At 37.8% G+C, this 20091-nt stretch overlaps 1 protein-coding gene and 1 pseudogene across 1 annotated transcript; one reads left to right on the forward strand and one right to left on the reverse strand.

The window, feature by feature from the left end:
* Window positions 1-3021: 3021 nt before the first annotated feature.
* On the forward strand, window positions 3022-4946 carry LOC122660562 (annotated as a pseudogene).
* Window positions 4947-5689: 743 nt separating this feature from the next.
* LOC122659726 (4-hydroxy-3-methylbut-2-enyl diphosphate reductase, chloroplastic-like) lies at window positions 5690-19367 on the reverse strand. The gene is made up of 10 exons (XM_043854838.1): window positions 19067-19367; window positions 18461-18657; window positions 8594-8773; window positions 8349-8480; window positions 8161-8235; window positions 7969-8074; window positions 7791-7885; window positions 6673-6858; window positions 6469-6555; window positions 5690-5830 (listed from the first exon to the last, which is right to left on the reverse strand). The coding sequence occupies exons 1-10, from the start codon at window positions 19332-19334 to the stop codon at window positions 5765-5767; spliced, it is 1392 nt and encodes a 463-aa protein (XP_043710773.1). The 5' UTR covers window positions 19335-19367; the 3' UTR covers window positions 5690-5764.
* Window positions 19368-20091: the final 724 nt, after the last annotated feature.

The following is a 20091-nucleotide window of genomic DNA, read 5'->3' on the forward strand; positions in this document are numbered from 1 at the left end:
AAAGAATATGATTCTGAGGGAAATATTTAAGTGCTCTAATATTTTTAGTGAAACAAATAATTTAGGAAAAATTACATCCCCCTCGCCTGTACTTTGATTTAGTTACACGTTCCTCCCCTTGGTTTTCCCACCTTACATACCCCTTCCCTCTATTTTGAAAAAAATTACTATTACAATCCTGTTGTTCGCGTCTCTCTGTGAAATGCTGATGTGGCATAGTAAAATTTTTCAAAATTCCTAAACTAACCTTGGATCCTTATGAGATGACCCATTTACCCTTTTGATTTAATCCCCAAACTAACCTGGGTTCATATAAATAGACCCTTTTACCCTTCTTCTTCTTGTTTTCTTCTTCATCCTGCTCCAACCCCTTCTCCTGCAAACTCCGGCGAGAACAAAAATGGAGTTCCTCCATCTCTTCCTCTCCGCTTCACTAAACCCTAACCGTAGGTAACCCGTTTACCCTCCTTCTTCCTCCTCCTCCTACAACCCCTTTTCTTGCAACCTCCTAACCTAAAATAGCCGACGATCAGAAGGTACTCACTCTCTGCCCTCTGCAACTCCCCACCCCTGCCACTTATCCTTGTCCCTCCCTCACGGCCTCACCCCCAACTCTACTGTTGTTCATTTAATGCCAGAGCTGGCCAAAAAATAACCCATGAAAGAACCCATCCAAGACCTCTGTTGCGCATGTGAAAGACTAAAACAGGGGGTTTCTTTTGTTTTTTAAACAAAAATCATCATTGACAAGAGAGGAGTTCTCGTCTTCTTCAAGCTCTGATCAGTCAAACACCCGTAACGCATCTGAAACAGCTTTATTTTTTATTTTTTATTTTTAGTTCCCGAATTTGCAGGTCACCATGGACCCGCAAGGTCAGGTGGGATGCGAGCACGGAGTTTCAAGGAGGCGGATTGGCAAGTATTGGTTCAGAGAGAGGAGTTGTTTCAGTGAAGTGCGCTGCCGATACCCTTTGGGGTTTCAGGAATCAGTAGCGCAATAATGGGGGTTTCAAGGAGATGTTTCAGGTGGGGTTTGAAGCTAGTAATGGGGTTTCAGAAATCGACAGTGCAATAATGGGGGTTTCAAGGAGGTGTTTCAGGTAGGGTTTTAAGCTAGTAATGAGTGTTTCAGGTTAGGGGTTTTTATAGATGGTTTTCTGTAGCAATTCAGTAACTTAGAATTTCTTCCCATCTGGCCTTGAATCAAGACTCTTGATACAATTGGTTCAACTATGTACCTGTGAATTTCTGAAATGTATTTTTGTTCTTAAGAGAAATAGGCCAAAAAAAACAGGGTACCACCATACTGAGATGGAGATTTCTTATTGCCAAAAGACCACAGCCCAAATGGGCCCCAAAACTGGATCGAAGTAGGTGTCCTTGGAGGGCAATAATCACACAAAGTATGACGAAAAAACTGCTGGACAGATAATTAATAATTTCAGAAATCAATCTGAAACCATGGAATGAGCTTGATGTATAGAAGGTGTTTCCGGTTTCTTATGCAAGCTCTCATGAAACCATCTTTTGGGATCCTTAAATATGAGCTTTCTGTTTGGCCATTAATTGGTTAATATCATATTTGAGTTTCATTGGCAGGTGGTTAGACCCTCGTATATCATCATCCATGGTGACGGTGACGGTGGTGGTGGTGCTGGCGGTGGAGGAGGAAGAGGAGGCAGCGGCAGTGGTGGTGGTGGTGGTGCTACTGCCGGCGGTGGAGGAAAGAAAGAGGTTGAAGATGTTGAAAAGGGTAGAATTGGAAATGCAATTTTAATTTGTTAGTAAAGGGTAATATTGTCTTTTCAAACCATTAACTAACAGCACCCTAACATCGTCAACCATAAGGGGTCAAAATGTAAAGTGAGAAAACCAAATGGAAGAACGTGTAATTAGGGCAAAGTACAGGGGAGGGAGACACAATTTTCCCAATAATTTATTTTAATGAATGTTCAGTATAGGTCTCAGATTGTATCTAATCTTTCTTTTTGGTTCAGGTCTTAGTACCTGAGGTTAGGAGTGGTGGTATTGTCCTCTTTATTCCTAATTATAGCATAGTATAATGGGTTTTTTTTGATAAGTTAGCATGATATAAGAGATTAGTGTAGCTCACTCCGACGACAACTCAGTTTGCTGTCATGGTAAGAAAGGGGGAAAATTAAAAGAAAATTGTTGTTCAATTTTAAGAAGAAACTTTTGTTAATTCAGTATCCACCTTCTAATTTACTGAATTATATTTTGTATTTCTAAAGAGAAGATGGAATTACATTGGTAACATATATAGCCCAAGAGAGACGGCTATTCAGAAGCAGAGTTTACACATGAGTATAACTCCTAAAGCAATAAGGAAACCCAGTACTATTGTATTTATACAAAAGTAAGTAGATCCCGCCCCCCCCCCCCCCCTCCCTCCCTCCCTCTTCAATATCCTCCTTCCACAGGTGATCAAACGACACTTATGATGGAACCTCATTGTTATAGACCTACCACCTTAGCATCAGAGTTACTTGGGAGAACCAACTCTCCTTTGTCACCCTTTTGATCTCTCCTCTGAGTTCAATATCAATAAAAGGAAAAACTTTGTGCCCCCCAAAAACAGGAGAGACCAATTATTTGCTAACCTTCACTACATTGTTACGTGGTAAATATTTGCAGAGTCTAGAAGAACTCTCTAGCCTTGATGGATTAGAAAGAAGAAACAAAAAAAAACCATCCTTAATTAATATGTAATTGGAATAGGATTTTATTAAAAATTAAAAAAAAGGAAGATTTCTTTCCAGTAACGCCCAGTCAAGAAGGTAAAAGAATGCCTCCCGATTGTTTCACAGGGAAAGTCGAGAGACAATAAGGACTATTTTCCTTTTAAATATATATTTTTTTATTAATAACAGTAACAGATATGATCATGGTTGGATAAATCTGGATCAACTGAAACGTTTCGAGCAGAGGCAGAACTGAGGAGGCTTCTTTCTTTTTCCATAAATTTTCACTCCTTCCAGCAAATTTAAATTTTCTCATATCACTCACCCGGCGAATTTCACGGTTTTTTACCTTGTTTTCCTCTGGTCAAGTTTTGTAAGATGGGAAGAGATTCGAAAATCCATAAGAAACATTCGGAGGAAACAACAGAAGATTCATCCTCACCTTCAATCTCCTCCGACAGTGATAGCAGCCCACGTAGTAAAAGATCGAGTAGTCGTCGCCACAAGGGAAGCAGCACAAGCAGAACGGACAAGGAGAAGAAACGTGAAAGAGAAGACAGACATCGTCGGAGAAGAAGGGAAAGAAGAGAGAAGAAGAAGGAGTGAAGGATAGAAGAGAAACGAAGATCAAAAAAGAGGGCTGAAGTCGACAGTGACGATGATGATTCCAAATCCTCTGGTGGAAATGAATCGGAACCTGAAGTGCCTCGGGAAGACCCAGAAATTGTTCTTCGGTACATTTTGAAGGAGTTCCCTTATGTTGCTGATGACCTGAAACAGCTTCTTCAAGTGATTAATGATGGGCAAGCTGTTGATACAAGTGGTATGTCAAACAGATCTTTGGTGAAGCTTCTGAAGAAGTTACTTGTTTCCTTGAATCTGAAAGAAAATGGTACTGGACTTTTCTTATTGCCAACAACTCAGCGTCGTACATTGGAGGTTGTTGGGTCCATAATTACCTCACATTTAAGACCCACAGAGCAGCAATTTTCTAATTCTGCATCGACGATGGGCACACAGTCCCCCCCAGTTGGTTGTGAACGATGAATCTCCTGCTCCTAGAAGAAGCTTGATTGGCCCTGAAATGCCATCTTCTGAGTTACTAGCTGCAGCAGCCAAATTAACAGAAGCTGAGGCTGTGCTCAGGGACGCTGAGTTGGAGGATGACACTGGTTTGTTTATAGGTCCTCCCACCTCTTGCTGTGGTTGCTGAAGCTGCATCAGCAAATGAGGCAGAACGATTTGAAGAGGTGACGAGAATTATGGCAGCTGAGGATGATACTCCATATGATGTGCGTGGAGTGAACTTCAATATGTCGACTGATAACATGAAGAAAAGATATTGGAAGTTATCGCTATTGGTTCACCCGGACAAATGCTGGCATCCACAAGCCCAACAAGCATTCGTCAAATTAAATAGGGCATTTAAAGATTTACAAGATCCAGATAAGCGAAAAGTGATTGATGACAAAATCAGACTGAAGGAGGAGCAGGAGGCATTCAAGGTAGAGTTAAAAAGCACGTCATGAGGCTGCACAATGGCAAAGATTGCAAGGTATATCGATGTCCGGTGATGATGAGCTTCTAGAAGTAACCAAACTATCCCAGAAAAGAGAGGAGTGGATGACAACATTGCCACCTGAAAGGAAGCCAGGTATGACCATGCATTCAACAACATCTTTTAGTAAGACTACTAAAGAAGGACGTGGTGATACCAGTGTTTGGACCCAAACTCCCATGGACAGGGCTCAGCAAGCAAAAATGAATTACTTAAGAGGCTTATAATAAGGCTGCTGCACTTGCGTCCAATGAAGAGGAGAAGAAAAAGAAAAATTCAGATGCAGACTTGGTGGATAAATACAATCAATCAAAACGCTCAAAGTCACTGGTACAGAAGCACCAAGAAGAGGCAGCTAGTAGTCGTTCCAAGAAAAAGATCAAGCAGCAAACGGATAAAGAAGAGTGAGTGGGAAAGCACCCATGGAAGCTTTGGGATCGTGAGAATGACCTAACAGCTGGTAGACAAAAGGTTAATTTAGATTCAGAAAGCATGATGCAGGGTTTGTCTTCCCGGTTTTCTTCAGGAACCGTACAAAGAAATTTCCTTTAGGTCATGTGGCAGGTTGAACGTAAAATTTGTATCACTTGAGTTCAAGCTGTTAGTGATGAAAATCAACAGGAAGTAGAATGCTCAAGTCTAGCACCAAGAGAATGAAAAATTAAGGAGAAGAAAAAGTTGTATATTATATGAACTCAGCCATCCAATGTATTGTATTCTTTAAAATTATAAAAAAGAAAAAGTAAAAAAGGCATTAGATAATTTTTGGTATAATCAGTATGTCAATATCGGTGAAGCTTTGAAGCATTGTTTACCAAAAATTAAAAAAAAGCTTTGAAGCATTGACGATGATAAGAGAAAAAAATTCAATGAATAGGCCATATGTTTTGTATTCAAATTGTAATTCTATAGAATGATAATTGCAACTACAACTACAAAGACAGTGGCCGAGTAAGAGGGTAGGGGAAAGGGGTGCCTCAAGGCACAAGGTGAAGACATGAGAGTCCTACGACAGAATCGATTTCATCAATATGTAGGAGGCACACATAATCTGGGAGGAGAGAGTGAATATGAGAGGGCATGTGAAGCATCCTCAGGAGTCAGGACTCTCATCTTCCATCAAATTAGAAGCCTAGAACTTCTTGGTCTTTGTTGCACGAAAACCATCTTTTTTAAGACCATTATCAGCTATTGCAACTCATCCACTCAAAACGTTTGTACAGTCACAAATCATTGACACAAAAATTAAAAGGGCATTCTGGGGTCCCTTGGCCATCAGTCTCTGTTCTATTATTTTGATTGATACTTTTAATAAAATTGAACTCGAAATAGAAGATTATTTCTTTGTTTTGAGACTAAACAATATATATAGCACTATATATTCTACATGCCCCCCCCCCCCCCCAAAAAAAAAAAAAAAAAAAAACTACTAGGGATTTACATTAATTAGGCACTAACAAATGATCAGAGTTCTGTTCTTTGATGTTTCTGTACAGTTGAGAGATTACACCAACTGCAAGGCTTCTTCTCGTTTGATATCAAAGATCTTGATAAGAACATCCTCAACAGCCTGGTCAAGGCAATCACACAAAGATTCAGAAATACAGTTCATAAGTTGCACCCAAACTTAACTAGAACAAAATAGGAATTACATTTGGCAGGAAGGCACTAGCTAGATACAGTGGTTTGTTTGGGAGGTACTGTCTCAACAGGTTGGGTTCACAATCTGTCACTAATACACTACACAGAATGGCTGTTTAGGAACCCCCCCCCCCCCCCCCCCCCCAAAAAAAAAATTATTAAATAAATAAAAATCCTGGGATTCCCAGCAGTGGAGAGTTCTACTGCTAGCAACAGCAGGAACATCCAGATGCTTCTGGGAATGATCCTAAGTTTTGCCTAATTCACTAGCCATTCATCCGCTACCTATTAAATCACATGTAACTTACACTCTATTAGAAGGGATAGAAGCACATGCACATCATCTAGTAACAACTAGATTTGTTGCTCTGAAGTCCGACCTAAACCTTTCAACTAAAAGCTAAGTTTTTTTTATTATTCAAAAAAAAACAACAGCTTGACCATGAAGGGACGGAAATACTGACTTCTGTAGAGGAAAGAGGGTGCCTCCATTCATGTCCAGGAAATCCTAAGCTCAAAAGTCAAATACTCCAAAGAACAGATATACCATGTTTATAAGAGAATTACCTTGTCTGGGGTCGAAGCGCCTGATGTGACACCAATTGTAATGGAACCCTCTGGTAGCCAGTTTTCTTTCTCAACCAGCTCTCCATGCTGTTACAATAAAAAATAAAAAATAAAAAGTGAAAACACAACTTTAACATCAAGAAGTAAAAGAGTTCATAACAGTGAGCACTCAGAATGTCAACATTCCCTGCCCTAAGAACTTACATTCAATTTGTAACTTATTCTGTTTCCTGGTCCTATTCTCTGCTCAGTGTCAATCCAATAAGATGGAATTCCTCGGGCCTCTGCTATCTCTTGTAGGTGGGAGGTGTTGCTTGAGTTCCATCCACCAACTACTAGCATTAGATCAAGTTCATCATCCACTAACTTATACATTGCATCTTGTCGCTCCTGGAATTATTTAAATAAATATTTACAATTTAGTCTAACATTGCAGAAGAGGCAGTTTGGTTGGAGAGAGAGAGAGGGGCATCTTTTTTAAGTTGGAATGGTGGCCTTTGGCAAGAATACAAGAACTCCGATACAAAAAGGCACATCTCGACTAGTCCTTTTGACTGTTCCACAAACCAAGATTCCTAATCCATCTACGTACTGTAACTAAACAAGATACTACTTTAACTGGTTATGTGGGATCACCATGGAAGTCCAAACTTCCAATCAGGTCAGCCAGCTAAAAGGGGCCCTGACTGACATAATCTTTGACATATAAGGCTGGCTACCCACCAATAAGCTACAATAAACTCAGGATGATACTCCAGAGAATTCATGGCAGATTAAAAGAAGGCTTGGAAAATTTTGAAAAAAAAAAAATGGAAGGAAAAAGGACAAAGGTCTGGTAGAAATGTCACACAATCAATTAAGAAACACATCCTCATAATGTAGCAAATAAAAAATATCTTAGCGCTGGCCCCTTTTTCCTGCACTTATCATAGTTTGATGCCATATATATCATTTTATGCGTATGTGATGTCAAAATGTCAATAACAGTAATGCTACTTAATCATAAATAATCTGGAAGCATCTCTCTCTCTCCCCCCTCCAAAAAAAAAAAAAAAGAAGCTCCTAGTACTCCTTTCAGAAAAATCAACTTACAGTTGGTTTCTTTCAAGACAAGACATGGCGCTTAGTACTTGTTTCCAAATGACATGTGAAATCGGACATGATTGGGCGTACCATTTTAAGTTATAAAATCTGACTATATCAAAATAAAGCCCTTTCAAATTGCCATTACAAAATTGAAACGGATTCTGCCAAATCTGACTACATCACAATAAAGCTGTTGCATGGCTGCAACTAGTAGAGCATTAGGAAGAGACAAGTACCTGAGTGGCATCACAAATTGTATTGAAGCTTATAAAGTGCTCATTGACATTTTCTACTCCATACTTCCGCATCATAATCTTCTCAACCAATTTTCCTAGGAAATTACATAATTCAAAACCTAAATATCACAAATAATAATTTTACTTTTAAAGAATGCCATACTCTAGGTGCACTCACCTATTTCTTCTGTTTCTCCTTTGAGCATCGTAGTTTGGTTTGCAATGCCTACTTTTACAAGATCGGTATCTGGATCAAACTCCTCAGAAACTGCAAATTTGAATTTCTGCAAAGATACTAATAATTAGCTTAAACCCCAAGTTCCAAGATATAAGATAACTCAGGCAGAGTATGCAACTGCTCTACGTCTACCTCCAAAAACTCCTCTTTGGTTGAGGTAGAACCATCAAGTTGACCCCCAAGAATGTAATCACATACATACATTGCCTGGTTTTAGAGATATTACCAAACAGTTAAAATTCCAATGGCAAATATAAACGTCTATTTGAATAAATTAGCCAAGATACCAGGAAGAATGATTTAAAAATGCACGATTATACCTCTGCCATGTTCTTCACGATAATGTATTTCCCCGCAAAAGATGCAGTCGCAACAGTTTCTTCATGTGAATATTTACCATGAATGATTGAAGTGTACTCACCCCTCTTATGCTTCTCAACAGTATTCCAGACCTTAAACATTAAATTTGAACATGCAAATATAGAAGAAGCGATGTAAAGCATAGTGGATTTACATAAATTCCAAGTAATTTACATAATCTCAGGCAAATTTTTCAAAAGAATACCTTGGAGACCCATGGGCAAGTTGTGTCAACTATTTGCACATTTTTCTCACTCAAAACCAACATTTCATCAACTGCAGCTCCAAAAGCAGGCAAAATCACAACATCACCCTTATCAACAACATCAAACTGCTTCTTCCCATCTTCAAGCGGAATATCCTGAACTTGCATTTCCTCTAACCGCTGCACCAAAAAATGCTTTGTGAGTGTTATGAAAAGACAAATAGGTCATTTCAAGAAAGTATATAAACCAAAGCAAAGTGATATGATCAGACTGATCAGTTTCATAAAGTCTTCAGTCCACCATTTTCAAGGACCTCAAATAGAAATACTCTAAAATCGCATCGATCAAAACATCTGTGAAAAAATTCTGCAAGCAAACCAACCTATTAGTTCACACCCCCCCCAAAAAAAAAAAAAAGAAAAGAAAAAGAAAACACCATTGTTTAGTAAACTAGTTGACAACTAAAAAGAAAGGGGGAAAAAAGGGAGGCCTCATACAGCAATAACTCTGGTCTAGTCCACTCAAAATTTCAATGTGTATAAATTCTGAAACTAAACTTATATCAAATAGATGAACCTAAAAAACCACTAAACAGAAAATGGTGTAACGTTCCCCTACTTCAATCTCAAGCAAAGGCTCTTTCATCGTCAAGAGTCCAATTAAGGGAACCTCAAGTGCCCCTTAAAAAACTAAATTGTAGATTTCTCTGGCACCTTGTCTTATCTTATAGAAAATTATACCAATGATTGAACATTTCTGAGGAAGCAAATATGATACTGCAACCTGAATTCCAATTGCATATTTGCTCCTCGTGAGTTTTTTTTTTTTTTTTGTTTTGGGGGGGGGGGGGGGGGGACCGGAGGGTGAGGGAAGGGAAGAAAGAACATATATTTTCCAAATCCTCCCCCACTAGCTGATGGATGCCTAATGCTTGTCAGCAATTTTTATTGTTTGGTAAATCCAAGAACCAAGGCTAAGAAAAGAAAAGAAAATTTTGAAAATGAAGAGAGAACGACACATAAAGTCATAAACTAATCATTACTGTCATCATTACTTTTGTCTTATTATGGTCTTCTTTTCTTTTCTTGCCTTCCAAACATAGCCTGAAGAATGAAAATAGACCAGAGATGAAGTAATTGAGGAGAGTTAACTTAACAGCCCCACGAGGGGTGTTTCTTTTCATCTTTTTCTATTTAAAATCATTGATAAGGTCATATATTATGAGATGGTTGCATAAAATAAAGGATATATCATATATGTATGGGAGTTGTTGATGTTGTTTTTCACAGTGACAACATGGACTTTAAACTTAAGAACAATGTATCTCTCTCTCTCTCTCTCTCTCTCTCTCTCTCTCTATCTCTCTCTCTCTATATATATATATAGAGAGAGAAAAGACTTACACAAGGCTTACAAGACTTAAGCCTTTAACATAGACGGACTTGCAAAAGAGAAAGAAGTGAAAGAAGACATGGAGGATTTCAGAAAAGAGAAGAGAAAAAATGACTCCTAAGACTTACTACCCAAAACCCATTGACCATATGGGGGCTCTCTCCCTATACTTACAACCCAAAAAAGTGAAAAAGTGTACGGTACATGAATAGTAGAAGTGAATAGTATTGGTACAGTAATTTGCTGATCATGCTAACGTAAGCTACAACAAACATATCTACAATAGTGCTGCTCTTTTATCTTTCTATTGCAAATCATACGGTTATCGTCGAAATCTTTCTGGAATCTTCACGATATGATGTTTGTCGGTAGGATTCTACATGTGCTGGATAAGGATGCAGTCGATCAGGGAATCTCTTGATGACAATGTTGCTTATAGGTCTATCATTATCACTATCGGCTTGCTGCTCCGCTTCCAATAATTCTTCTGTTTCTAGAAGAAGATCATTAAGAACATCTAGTTCTTAATAATCTTTTATCTTTCTACAGTAATTTGCTGATCATGCTAACGTAAACTACAACAAACATATCTACAATAGTGCTGATCCTTTATCTTTCTAATGCAAATCATACGGTTATCGTCGAAACCTTGCTGGAATCTTCACGATACGATGTTTGTCGGTAGGATTCCACATGTGCTGGATAAGGATGCAGTTGATCAGGGAATCTCTTGATGACAATGTTGTTTACAGGTCTATCATTATCACTATCGGCTTGCTGCTTGGCTTCCAATAATTATTCTGTTTCTAGAAGAAGATCATTAAGAACATCTAGTTGATCAAGTCAGGTGCAATGTTCTATCACACTATTGACTTCTTCAATCTGTTTTGTTGGTCTTTCATAATTGATTGGTATACGAGTTATGAAGATTCTTCTCCCATCAATAATGTTGAAAGAACCAAGGTACTAAAACTCGGGTCTCGGTACCAACTCGGCTCTTGGAAAAACCGAGACGAGTCGAGATCTCGGATCTCGCTGAGTTGGTGCATTTTTTTTGCATTTTTTTTTTTCCAACTCGAAGCCTCAACTTTGGGTCAACCCGAGATCTGGACCCGAGATCTCGCCGAGATATGTCGAGTTTTGTCTAGTTAGGTAAGGTATTTAAGTGGTAGGTGGGTTAAAATAATGGGTCGAAACCGAGATCCGAGATCTCACCGAGATATTGCACTTTTGAGACTCGCAGGCAGTCTCATCTCGGCTTTTCCAAAAACCGAGAAACTCGGCGAGATCTCGCGAGTTCTCGAACTATGGAAAGAACTGCTTACATGTTCTCATGCCATTGTATGCAATTTGTTTAGTCAGAAAATTTTAATTCCAAAAGAATGATTCATCAGTGATTTCACTGAAGACAAAGAAGAAACAACACCTAAGATGATTGAAATTTTGGCTTCAGGAATAATTTTTATTTTTGTAAAAATAATTCTCTCAAGAACAATAGGAGAATCATCTAATTAGAACAATTGGGAAAGTAATTTTCCTAGGCCAAGTCTTGATGAACAAAGATTACAGCAAATGCAATAGAAACTAAGCAAGAATCAATTGCATTAAAGACTGTACAAGTTCCTATATTACAGGAACAAGTTTAGTAAAACTGAAGATATAAAGTCAAGCCGATTATATTGTTTTCAGTTAGAGAGAAATAATATTTTTACCTAGTTACAGTAAAGAGAGAGATATAAGGAGAATTTAATTATATCGGTTATAACTTGTGTATACTCAAAGATACAGGTGATACAACTTATAGATGGAATGCTTAATCTTCAGAAAGTGGGTGAAGATGAAAAGTCCAATCCTAGGAAAAGGAATTGATGGCAATGAAACTTTGATCCAATATAACGCTAAAGCAATAGATCTTTGGTTAAATGAAAGAAAAATCATTATTTCAAAAATCTTATGTCTTCCTTCTATGCATGGTGATTTTATCATTGGAAATAATTTCATAGACAATTATTTACCTGTGCATACTTGTCTAAGTCAATTGCACTAACTTTAGGTAATAATTTAGTAGAAAAACCATTGCTAGAACAACATACTTATAAATGTCATAATAAGACTGATACTATTCAAGTATTAGAAACATTGCTCTTCAGAGGATAACAGGAGTACCAGAAGATATAAGAAATAATATCTATAATCGAGCAATGTATTTGCCTATTATAGAGGTACTAGAAAGGTACGATTGGGCATTAATAAGAGATGGACCAAGTCCATCAATCAAAATGTTTTCTAACCATAGTAAGATATGCTATAAATCATTTAGGTGATTAGGTCTAACAAGATCCAAGATCTGGATACGTATATATTCGTCTCTAGCAGAGGGACCTACACAGTTACACCTTTTAGATTTTGTTAAGCAAATCAGATATGTAGAATAAACACTGCTACACATCCTCAAGTTTTTAAGTCTGATGACAGGATTATTCGTGACTAGAAACTCCTATAAATTGGAAAATAGAAAAATTTCTTAAACTAGGAAAGATAATCTCAATCTATGAAGATGTTATAAATCATTATAGTTGGACGTTAGTATTTGATGCCCAAAAACAATTATCTTGCCACAAATAGAATATACTATAAATCTAAATAATGTAATTGAGCATAGAATAGTATTTAAACACTGGTACAATAATACTTGGCAGACAGGTCAAATTGATGTATCAAAAGACACTAGAATAGATTGGTGGAATTTTTATGGAAGACAACTTTTACTACAAGGAAATGGTTAAAAAATGAGTTAAATCATTCCTGCGCTTTAAATGATTTATCTTTTTAAGAACTAACAATTTCAATGCAGATTTTTACTTTGAAGACCAGCAGCCCAGTGGATTAACTTATAATTATCTGCAGAATCAAAATCATTTCCTTAACAAGGAAGATGGATCGAGGCCAAAAGACGCATGGAATTAGACCAAACTCCTCTGCCTATGCTGCAAATGCTAGACCAGGCCCTAGCAGACTGGAATCGTACGCTGAATGGGTAAGACCAAACCCAGGTAAGTCGACCTGTACAGGCATAGATCAACGGCTAGACCAACCCCAGCTTCGTCAGAACAGTGTCAGTTTCAGGCAGAAGCTGATATCATAGATTTTGGAATTCCCAGTGATATATATGAAGAATTAAATGGTGCTTGGAAATCACACCTCCTAGCCAAGAGAAGCAACTTCCGAAGGCATGTGGGAAAATTAGCAGATAAGATGGCTGAGCACACAGCACATCTTAAGTTCTTAAAAGATCTCAATTTCAATCTCATCAAACAAATGTATTGGGACGAAGACTTAACTTATGAGAAAATTTCTTTATTTTTACAATTATCGGACTTACTAGCAGCAGACAGCTTTGAATATCCCAGATTTGAAAAAAATAGAATATGTGACTTTGAGAAAGCAAAGACATTACTCCCTAAAGAAATTTCTAAAATTCAGAAGAAGGTTGAAGATCAGTATGATGTAGTTACGCAGATGTTGGCATCAAATACCAAGGATATAAATCTTATCCAAGGTATACAAAAATTAACCATATTTTTAGGTCACAGAGAATGGAATATTCAAGAGATTGAGTGGGGAATTACTAGCCAAGTAATTTACCAAAGTCAAGATTTTCCTATGATGATCAAGACAATGACCATTCATGCGTTAAAAGTATGAAATTATTCCATAACCTTCTGGATAGCCAGTTCAGTTGGTTGGAGGAACAGAGAAATATCTATCAACCTTATCAAATTTGGCATCTTAAGATCACTAAAGAATAGGAATTTGACAGATAGCCAATTCCAAGTGCTTTAAAGTTCATTGAACAAATCTTTGTGCCAAATTATTTTGTTGAATGGTACAAGATCTCGTCGAGATCTCAATAATATCTCGGTTTCGCCAGGACTCGAGACGAGACCAGAGGCGATACAAAAATACTATAATTATCGGTTGAGATCTTGATATCTCGCCGAGATCTCATGAGTTATCTCAGTCGAACCAGACCAACTTTAAGTGACATAAATACACCCTCTCGGCGAGATTTCAACCCCAAACTCGAAATCTCGCTCTGTCTCGCCTCTCTCAGTCTGTTGTGAAGGGAAAACACATAATTGGTGCTTTTTTAAGGCAAATCTTACATCCAACTAAAGATTAAAGCTTGTAGATTCAACATTGAAGCTTCAACAACAAGAGAGGGAGTTGCATTGCATCTCAAAAACACTTTTAGAAAAATTACTTCTCAAAAACAATTTTTTCCATAAAAACATGATCAATATTTGTTTGTTGACTATGTAATTATTATATATGATACAATGTCCACTGATCTACGGATTGACATAGGCGGAATTATTTTTTTGATTTTAAATATTGTGTGGAATAGCCTAAGGTAGATCTCACGTATGCGGTATGCTGTAGATTACCAAACTAAGGTCCAAAGTCAAAGTACCCTTTTGGGTTTGAATTTGTAAAAACTTATGTTTCCATTATGTTTAGAAGGCCTAAAATAGGGTGGATGTCAAGTTTCAGGTCCTATCTTGGCCATATGGCAACCTAAACCTACCACCGAGTCAAGATGGGAAAAATTACAAGATCTCGCCGAGATCTCAACAGAACCTTGCTTTGCTGATAGTCTTTTTGTTCCTAAGCAAGGTAGCAAGAAAAATTCCATCTGAAGGCCCCAAATTATGGTAACAAATGGTAGGAGACTATTTGTTACAAATCTTAACATTCCATATGAACGATCTGAGACAGATCAAAGTGCGGAACAGTTTCTTCATAAGGTAATAGACCGTTCCACACTTAATCTTCTAGAAGACCTACTAGTGACCGCCAATGGTGCAGAAGTATGTTGTTAGCACAACTGTATCATTAGCAAGTGAAGACACTATTTACATCCAAACTATTGACAATATGAGGGATATCTGATATTATATTTGTCATCAATGGATTGCCTAACCGACTGTATCCTTATCCAGCACACACGCGGAATCCAATCATCACAAAACGACAAGTGCATTGTCTCGTAAAGATTCCAGAAAGGTGTCGATAGTTACCGGTTGATATGCATTAGACATATGGAGAACCAACACTATTGAAGATACTTTACAGTAGCAATACTACTCATGAGTACTGTTCACTTTTGCTATTCATGGACAAATCATATATTGTGCACTTTTAACTTTTTGGGTTATAAATAAAGGGGAACCACCCCCACCCCCCCCCCCCCCCCCAAAAAAAAAAAAAAAAAAAAAAACATGGGCAATGGGTTTTGGCTATTAAGTCTTAGGAGTTTAGTCTTCTCTTCTCTTTTCTTAAGTCCTCCAAGTCTTCTTCCACTCCTTCCTTCTCTTTTGTGGGCCTTGATGCAACGGTAAGGTTGCTCCATTGTGACCAAGTGGTCACGGATTCAAGTCTGGAAACAGCCTCTCTGTGAAAGCAGGGGTAAGGCTGCGTACATTATGACCCTCCCCAGACCCCTCAGTGGCGGGAGCCTCGTGCACTGGGTACGCCCTTTAAAGACTTTAGTCTTATAAGCCTTATGTAAGCCTTTCTTTCCTTTTATAAGTCTTTAAGTCTTTTGTTCTTAAGTTTAAAGTCCATGTTTTCATTCTTGTTGCTTCCCTTTGTTCATCTCTTGCTTCTCTTTGTAAAAAAGGTCCTTTGTTTGTAAAAGGTATCAGAGGCTGAGTGTGTGTAAAAATCCCATGAGAGCTTGTATGTAAGAAAGTGTATGAAACATATTCAGAACCTCTGTGTTCATTCAAGTTTTTGAAAATCCTAATTTTCTAACCCATTTTTTTTGAAACCTTATGAAAACCTATTGCTTGAATATTCACCAAAACTCAACATACAATTCCTAAAACCTAGTTTGCCCCTTTATACCATCAGGCCTAGTACCAACCAATCAGTATATTTGGGAGATACAAATTTTCACTTTTTTACAGAAAAACTCTTCTTAGGGGTTTGGGATCACTTTCCTACTATTTACAGCAGAATTGGTAAAACAAATGGAGCATGAAGATGGAAGCTTCAAGTTTAAGCCTCTTTGGAGCGCCTCCCAAATGTGGTAGATGCTTTAATCCTTGCAAAAAGCTTCCCCCTGCCTCAATTGCCTCCAAAAGTTGAAAGCCTTGTAGAGCCCAAATGGGGATGAGAGAGAGGGAGAAGCTTGTCCATAGTAAAAGAACACCCACACTTCCTCATGTCATCTATCCTCCCTATTCCTTTGACATAGTGTTTCTTGAAAAATCTGACTGTTTTCTAAGGAACAATGTAAACCATTCATCAAAAAAACATTGTTTCACTAGTGGAAGGAAATCAAACTTCTATGGTTCTGTCGCCCTATCCATCCTTCTTGATTTCTCCACTGCCTTTATGATCATCAAAAGACCCAGTAATAAATATTTCTATAGAATCACTCTCCACCATTAATCAATTATCAAAGAAATTCAACCCTTTGAATTGGCTTTAACACCTCAAATGGTTGCATTGTCTCCTACCTTACGAACCACTCTGTAAGTCTGTTTCATCTCAAATTTCCCAAGCATATCTACCCTTCGATATCCCTACAACCACAGGCAAACCCTGCGAGATGGCCTGGTGGGTAGACTAGGAAGGCAGGAAGTATACCAGATGGAATCATATTTACATACATACATAGCATGTATCCCCAGTAGTCATGGGTTCATCTGTATCAGCATATCATTTGAAACAAAGTATCAGGAGGCATTTATGGCCTAAAACTATGTTTAGAAGATGCCACTTCATACTGTAGAAGCTTCCAATTGTTCCAAGCCAAAGTTGGTTTCATCTTGACCCTTCTGCTGTCTTGTTTCCTAGACGACATCTTGAAGTTGCCAGGCTCTGACAAACTCCTATCCTTATCCTTCATAGAGACCCAGATTGTAAACAGTACTTGTGCAGGGATTATGACCACAACAATCACAAGCAAGAAAAAACATATGGAAGGTTATTTGGTAACTGCACTTTCAAAAACCAAGATAGCTTTGTTGAGGCACACATAAAAACACAATTTTTAAGTTTATTTTTTCCAAATGGATTTGGTGTAGGAGTGAAATTCCCACACGCGCTACAGAAATTTAGTCTCAAATCACCCGTATGGAGAGAAACAAATTGGAATACTGCCTAAACTGTAACGTTAACCACTTCTATTTTCCATGTTTATATATATATATATAGTTGTGTTTGAATGGCACCTCTACAGGTGTAGTTAGAACTTGGCACCTTCTTTTAATTGTCCTTTGTCTTATCTTCTTCCTAAAAGTTTTTTAAGATAGGGATATAAAAGGGTTTTCAAAAATAATTTGAAAGTAACATATCATTATGTCATTATCAAAAGGTGTCATTGTCTTGCACATTTTTTCGAGTATACATGTGAAATGACACTATTGTCCTTATTGGGAAAATTTTGTGTATCATACTAAAAGGGCAAAAAAGTAAGGTTACAACTTTGTTAACAGCTTGAGGGGTGTCAATAAGAAATTCCCTATATATATAATTTTTTTTGTGCTAGACTTTCCATGTTTATATACAGAAGAAGGAAAAAATGCACAACCTAAACATATTTTAAGAAAGGGATTTTCTTATTGACACCCCTAAAGGGGTCAAATAATTTGCAATCTTACTTTTCTATCCTTTCAAATAATATATGTTTCAATGAGGGTAAATCTTGCCATTTCCCTTTTGTACTCGAAAAATGTAGAAGACAATGACAACTTTTGATAATGATATAGTGACAAATCAATTTCAAATTAATTTGAAATTTTTGTTTACCCCTTACCTAAAAAACTTTTGAGAATAAAACAAAGGGCAATCAAAAGAAGGTTACAAGTTCTAAATACACCAATAGAGGTGTCATTTAGACAGTCCCTTACATGAAAAGATTTAATTTTAATTTATCCTATATACAGCAGTCAGTGCTGCCCACTCTATAATCTAGAGTGGGTTTCCACTGTAAAGCAATCTGATAGCATCCTGACTGTGCCATATTTACCGTATCCCAGTTCTAATGTTGTCCTCCTCAAAAGGCCCACATTTGACCTTGGTCTGCATAAATTTCCCAAGTGTTTTCACATAATATCAGTAGATACATGAGATAGGAACGTTTAGCATCCACAGCTTAAAAAATTGGGAATCAGATCAGTGAATCGGCCGATTCGGATCAAAATCAGCCATGACCGATGCCAACTCATGCCAAGAAACCCTATAAATGCCCAGTTTTCGGTTCTGATGGCCGATTCTAAGGTTTTTGGGACCGATCCCAGATCGGATCTGTGTATTGACAAGCTGGTAGCATCCCTACTCCTCAGAAATTCTATGTATACTGTATAAATACATAAAAATAAGAGCATATCCAACAAAAGGTGAAGTAAAATTCCAAGTAGTCACAGATCATGAACAGAGTTGGGAAACTGAGTTCAACGTACCTTATTAACAGTTGGATTGTGAATAATCTCATTGGTTATCCAGATTTTCTCATCGGGGAATTGTTTCCTAGCTTCATAAGCAATCTGGACAGCCCTTTCGACACCCCAGCAAAACCCATATGCTTCAGCGAGTTTGACGGTGACATTACCCCATGTATATTCACAGCCATTCTCCTTTAGCTTCTTTATCACATCACCTGAAATTTCCCAACATGGACGGCTACTTAGAAGCCACAGTTGCTATCAAAATCAAACATGGAAAGCGAAGAAAACAGGGAAAATAATTTTTATTTTCCCTACAGGTACGGCAACTTTTTTCTCGATGAAAAAACTATGGATAGACTTCATGTAGCGCATGATTACGTTCCTTATTCCTATCTATCCAAAAGGAAGGGAAGAAGGCAAAGAAACCAATAATCCCGTTCAAACTCAGTCCAACTACTGGTTCATTTTGAGCACAAAGAAACAAACAAGAAAATAACTAGAGAGAGAGGAATATGAACATGAAAGCGCAGTTAGCAGTTCCACAACGAATTCAGAAGGGGCAGTAGGAGTAGCAAAAGGAACGAGAGAAGAGTAATGAAAGCACTCGGGTAAAGAACATACTGGTATACTCGCGATTCATGAGCTCAAGGGTTTCTTCTTTGTGGCCAAAGCCTTTGCGATTGTAGTTCTTGCTCCTCGTAAGGTTCTTACGGAACACCTTCGCATCAAATTCCGAGTCCGCGGCCACCGTCGGGACCGAAGAACCGTCGCTGCAGCGGACGGTGTAAGGTTTCCGAGATTTGAAACCACTAAGAACACCGGATCGGTTCTCCGGAAAGGAGATGTTCGTACGGGTTGAAAAACGGCAGAATTGCAGAGAAACCGCCATTGAATGATCCGATGCGAGGAGACTATCTTCTATCGGAAGCTGCAGATACTCGGCGGGAATTGTCTGAGAATGGAAAATCATACAAATGGAACTAGGAACTCATCTCTCTCTCTCTATAAATATATGGAAATAGCCAGTGAAGCTGTGAGCAGAGTCACCGGAATCCATTCCAGGCCAAGATATTAATAAGACCAGTCCCAAATTTCTGTTGCTTGTCAAATCCATTCCGTGATTTTGGGGTTTTTTTTTTTGTTTCTCTTTAATTTTCTTTCTTCCTTGAACCGTTCAAAACTTCTAGCGGGGACCGGGGTGGGGTAATCATTAATAAATAATAGATGGGAAGAATAAGAATTAAATTGTATCTCTGTCCAGTCATTAATAGCCAACTCAGCAATTAAAAAAATTAAAAAGCCAAAATGTCCTTTTCCAATGGGGATTAATTATCTACCTACCAGGGCTACCACTAATAATAACGTAAAATGGGAAATAGGGAAACCCACGTTTTGTTGTTTCCACGTGTTTCTCAACTAGACATCAATTTTCAGCTTATAATCGTGAAAAACATGGTATGATTGGAATCAGATTGAAATCGATTCCAACCAATTTAAATCAGTTGATTCAAATTGGATTTTAGGATTTAGATTGATTCTAACCTTTTTCTTTTTTTTCCTTTCTTATTTCTTTGTTAAAGAAAATCATTTTTTGAAAAAAACATGAAAGCTCATGATTGTAAATTACATAACTCAAGAAGTCATGG

This window comes from Telopea speciosissima, chromosome 4, assembly GCF_018873765.1.
Source record: "Telopea speciosissima isolate NSW1024214 ecotype Mountain lineage chromosome 4, Tspe_v1, whole genome shotgun sequence".
Lineage (NCBI taxonomy): Eukaryota > Viridiplantae > Streptophyta > Magnoliopsida > Proteales > Proteaceae > Telopea > Telopea speciosissima.

Excerpts from the sequence above, each read along its gene's own strand:
- LOC122659726 (XM_043854838.1), bottom strand. The coding sequence starts at position 19,334 with ATGGCGGTTTCTCTGCAATTCTGCCGTTTTTCAACCCGTACGAACATC. Across the intron at positions 18,658-19,066 it reads CATGAATCGCGAGTATACCA|GTGATGTGATAAAGAAGCTA; the intron begins GTATGTTCTTTA and ends GGGAAATTTCAG. Across the intron at positions 8,481-8,593 it reads CTTGCCCATGGGTCTCCAAG|GTCTGGAATACTGTTGAGAA; the intron begins GTATTCTTTTGA and ends TTAATGTTTAAG.